Source organism: Trypanosoma conorhini, assembly GCF_003719485.1.
Source record: "Trypanosoma conorhini strain 025E chromosome Unknown Tco_14.4_contig_01140, whole genome shotgun sequence".
In the NCBI taxonomy this organism is placed as follows: Eukaryota; Euglenozoa; class Kinetoplastea; order Trypanosomatida; family Trypanosomatidae; genus Trypanosoma; species Trypanosoma conorhini.
Genome location: NW_021705236.1, coordinates 1 through 3,652, shown reverse-complemented (window position 1 = coordinate 3,652; position 3,652 = coordinate 1). Strand labels below are relative to the sequence as shown.

At 54.8% G+C, this 3,652-nt stretch overlaps 1 protein-coding gene across 1 annotated transcript, besides 8 other annotated features; it reads left to right on the top strand.

The window, feature by feature from the left end:
• Positions 1–408: 408 nt before the first annotated feature.
• Positions 409–437: a microsatellite.
• Positions 438–486: 49 nt separating this feature from the next.
• Positions 487–517: a microsatellite.
• Positions 518–914: 397 nt separating this feature from the next.
• Positions 915–969: a sequence feature (A-rich).
• Positions 970–1,008: a microsatellite.
• Positions 1,009–1,060: a sequence feature (A-rich).
• Positions 1,061–1,103: 43 nt separating this feature from the next.
• Positions 1,104–1,138: a microsatellite.
• A 299-nt stretch (positions 1,139–1,437) lies between these two features.
• On the top strand, positions 1,438–3,186 carry Tco025E_09493 (calmodulin-like protein containing EF hand domain; the record flags this gene model as incomplete). Its single annotated transcript, XM_029376310.1, has 1 exon — positions 1,438–3,186. One exon carries the CDS (start codon positions 1,438–1,440, stop codon positions 3,184–3,186), a length of 1,749 nt encoding a protein of 582 aa, XP_029223569.1.
• Positions 3,187–3,264: 78 nt separating this feature from the next.
• Positions 3,265–3,291: a sequence feature (GA-rich).
• A 220-nt stretch (positions 3,292–3,511) lies between these two features.
• Positions 3,512–3,557: a microsatellite.
• Between the last annotated feature and the right edge of the window lie 95 nt (positions 3,558–3,652).

The following is a 3,652-nucleotide window of genomic DNA, read 5'->3' as shown; positions in this document are numbered from 1 at the left end:
CCGCGCTCGTGATTGGAGACAGTGAGATGTGTGCGGATTTTCTACAGTAAAAATTTTGTCGTGTGGTGCCGTCTCTTGAGATACTTCTCCTTTTCTAGGCGACACGCATTGAAAAGTTTTTCTTCTGCCCAGTATGTAGGAAGGATTTACGACCCGGAGGGGTTCAGCAGATGATACCGTCGTAATTTTAACTCTACACCCTTTCGTTATGCACAACTTAATGTTTCTTTCCAACGATGCCGCGTCGGGTGTGGGGGAGTGGGGCAGCGTGGGTGCAGTGCCCTCGCCGCCGCCCGGCCGTCAGCACCCTCCACGCAGAGGGACTGCCGGCGGTTGTGCGGGGCGGGGAGGGGCCCCGACGAGATCCCGGCTACCACGCAGCCTCTTTTGGGCTGATTTGTTTATTTATGAGTGTGTGTGTGTGTGTGCGTGCGTGTAGGGGAGTTTGAGCACAATTAAGCGGGCTGTGGGCTTTCTTATTGTGTCCTTTCCTTCTTTCTTTTCTCTCTCTCTTTCTGTATGGGAGCAGGAGGAAAAACTTCACAGCCAGGCGGGTGTTCGTGGCTGTTGGCTGCGCTCGTGTTGCGCGTGTACTTCTCCCTCTCCAATTCATCGCCTCCTTCGCGTCACTTTTACTTTTATCGTGACGCGCCGTTCCAACACACGGAGCGCTTCTGGATGACTCCAGAGGCGCCATTGTGTTCCGCTTTTTTCTTGTCTCTTCGCCTTCTTTTGGGTAGTATATATTATGTACTGTATTGCTGCTTGCCGGGCGTGAAAGGGGCAACGCAAATATGTGCATACAAATATGCTTATTTGTATGCGATGTCGTGAGGAAAAAGAGCGACCACAGAGAAGGGGAGACTGAGTGAGACCGCCGCACTATTTTTCGTTTCGCATGCTTCCTGGAGCTAGTTTTCTTTTCTTTTCTCTTTCGTTTTTTTCCCCCGTTGTTGTTGTTTTGGTTCCTTTGTTTTTGTTTTTGTTTGTTTTGTTTTGTTTTGTTTTTTGTTTTTTCTCTTTTTTACTGTTGTGTTTTGTTTCCTTTTTTTTTTTTCGTCTACTTTGGCCAAACGTACTTCCTTCAGGACGTAAAAGAACTTTTTGTTTGTTTGTTTGTTTGTTTGTTTGTTTGTTTTTCTTCCTTTGAACCCCGCTGCCCCCCAACGAACCCGCGCTTCTCTCCGGCGGGCGTGGCTCCCCCTGCGCCGCCGCGGGGCTGCACTCGTCGCGGAACCGTCGCCGTCGTCGTCTCTTGCGTTTTATTTTCTGCGGCGCCGCCGACGCGCAACCACAACCACAACAAAAAAAATAGGGAAGGGGAGAAGCAGCAGCGAAGCAGGCAGACGAGGCAAGCGAGGCAACACCCCCCAAGGGATTCGGAAGAGAAGGGCCGCCCCGCGCAGAGAAAGGCCCCGCCACGGAGAGCGCAGGCCAATGCTGGTCATCCAGGTGGCCGCCGACATCTTTAACACGAAGGTGAACTTTGAGCTCACCTTCCCGCACCGGCCAACGTTGCCCGAGGTGCTGCGCGCCACGGAGGCGGCGTTCTCCAATGAAATCGCCCTTCGCCGTCCGGAGCACGTCCCGCCACATAACTTTAACGTTGCTAAGGTCAAGATGTACGATGAGGAGCGAAACAAGTGGGTGGATTTGGTGTCGGAGGGGCAGTTGACCGACTACTGCCAGTTGTACGCGTTCCAACCGGAAAACCAGTGGCACAAGGAAAGCCAAAAGGAGATTCCAGCGGCGGTGCAGCCTCCAACGTCGGCGCAGCGCCCGCTTGTAAATACCTCCACCTCGGCGTTGGGACGTGGGAATTCCAATGGTGGCTCCGCTTCGAGTGGCGTGCTCGCGCCCTACGCGGGCGGCCGTACCCCCATTAACCAACGCAGTGACCCACAACAGTTCCGTCGCTCGTCACTGCACACGAGCACAACCGGCACCCTAGTCCCCAAGATACACGCGGAGGCGTCACAGGAGGAGAAGGTTCGTGTTTTGTTCGCCGAGTTGGATTCGAAAGGGCATCGTCTGCTGGAGCCAGGGGACTTCAAGCAGGGGTTTCAGACCTTTAACCTTGACCTCTCTGCCGAGACGGTGGAGGACCTCTTTGAGAAGGCCGACACAAACCGTGATGGAACGGTTTCCTTCTCCGAGTTTGAGCGCTTCTGTCGCCTCTACCCAATCATGACGGATTGTCTTTTTTTCCGCTCAAAGGCCTTCTGGGATGAGGAGCAGCTGAAGCGTGAGATTCAGGTGGAGCGGCAGGCAGTGAGGCAGGCGGAACAGGCCGTGGAGCAGGTGCGCAAGTCAATGGAAGATGCGGAGCAGGAGGTGGTCACCGCGATGGATGCCGTCACTGCTGCTGAGACCGAACTGAAGGACCGCACAGACCGACTTCGGGATTTAACCAAAGACATGGACAACGCCAAGAAGGAGAAGGAAAGGGTCATCCGTGAGAAGAAGGAGCGTGAGAAAGAACTGGCCAGCACGCGAGATCATGAGAAGGAGGTGCGCAGGGAGTCGCAAGACATTGCCCGCGAGGCTGAAAGGTCGGATCGCCGAGCTATCGCCCTTTCCGGTGAGGCTGCCACGGCCGATGATAAGGTCCGACAGCTGGAAAAGGCGCTAGAGGAGGCGAGGCGAGCGGCAGAGCGGGCGCATGTGTCGGCAGAACAGGCGGCACGAGACACCGAGGTCATGAAGCAGCGCGCTCGGGATGCCTCCAAGGACGTGGAGGAAATGGTGCGAGAGATTGCCCGTGCGGAGGAGGCCCTGCGCGGGGCGGAGCGCAATGTCGCGGTTGCGGACAACAATGCCCGAGATCTTGAGGGATTGGGGCGGGAACTCTCCCGCGAAGCGGAGGAAGCCTCGCAGCGGCGCGACCAATACGAGCGGGCTGTGGAGGACGCCAAGAACTCGGTGCGCGCGCGGGAACAGCAGTTAGATGGAGCGAAACGGCAGGTAGACGAGCGAGAAAGTATGGCGAGGCAGAAGGAGTCCGAGCTGGAGGAGCAACGGAAACAGCGGGAACTTGTGTCCCAGCACGAGCTTGCCTTAATAGAGCAGGAGTTACGCCTACGGGAGCAGCGGGATAGTCTGGAGGAGCGCGAGACAAAACTCATGTCAGAGGCCAGTAGCTTCTTGGGTAATCTTCGCTCTCAGCTGCAGGGGGGACGGCCCTAATCGCGCGAGTAGGTAATTCCCGTTTCTGCACTTTCGACGGGTGTTCCCCGTTGAGGTGTTCTTTACTTAATTTTTATGTTCTTCTTCTTTCTCTTGTTCTTGTTCCTGCTTGGGCCTTGGCGTTTTCTTAGCTTCTTTTGCGTGTGCCTGTATTTCTCTTGTTATTCTACCGCGGCGTGAAGTGTATCTGCCCTTTAAACACAAAAAAAAACACATATTACTTTCTTTATCGTACGCGCCTGACGTCTCGTGTTTGTGGCGCGTGCCTCTCCGTGCCTGGCGGGCCGTAGGCCGCCGCGACAAGGAAAAGCAAGACCAAAGCATTGATAGAGCAAAAAGGAACAAAAGAGAAAGAAGGAGAAAGAGAAAGACACGATAGAAGCCGCGTGGGTGGCGAATTTCTCATTACTTTACTTTCCTACGATATCATCTGCCCTTCTCTCGATAGTGTTTGCTGTAGAGGAAG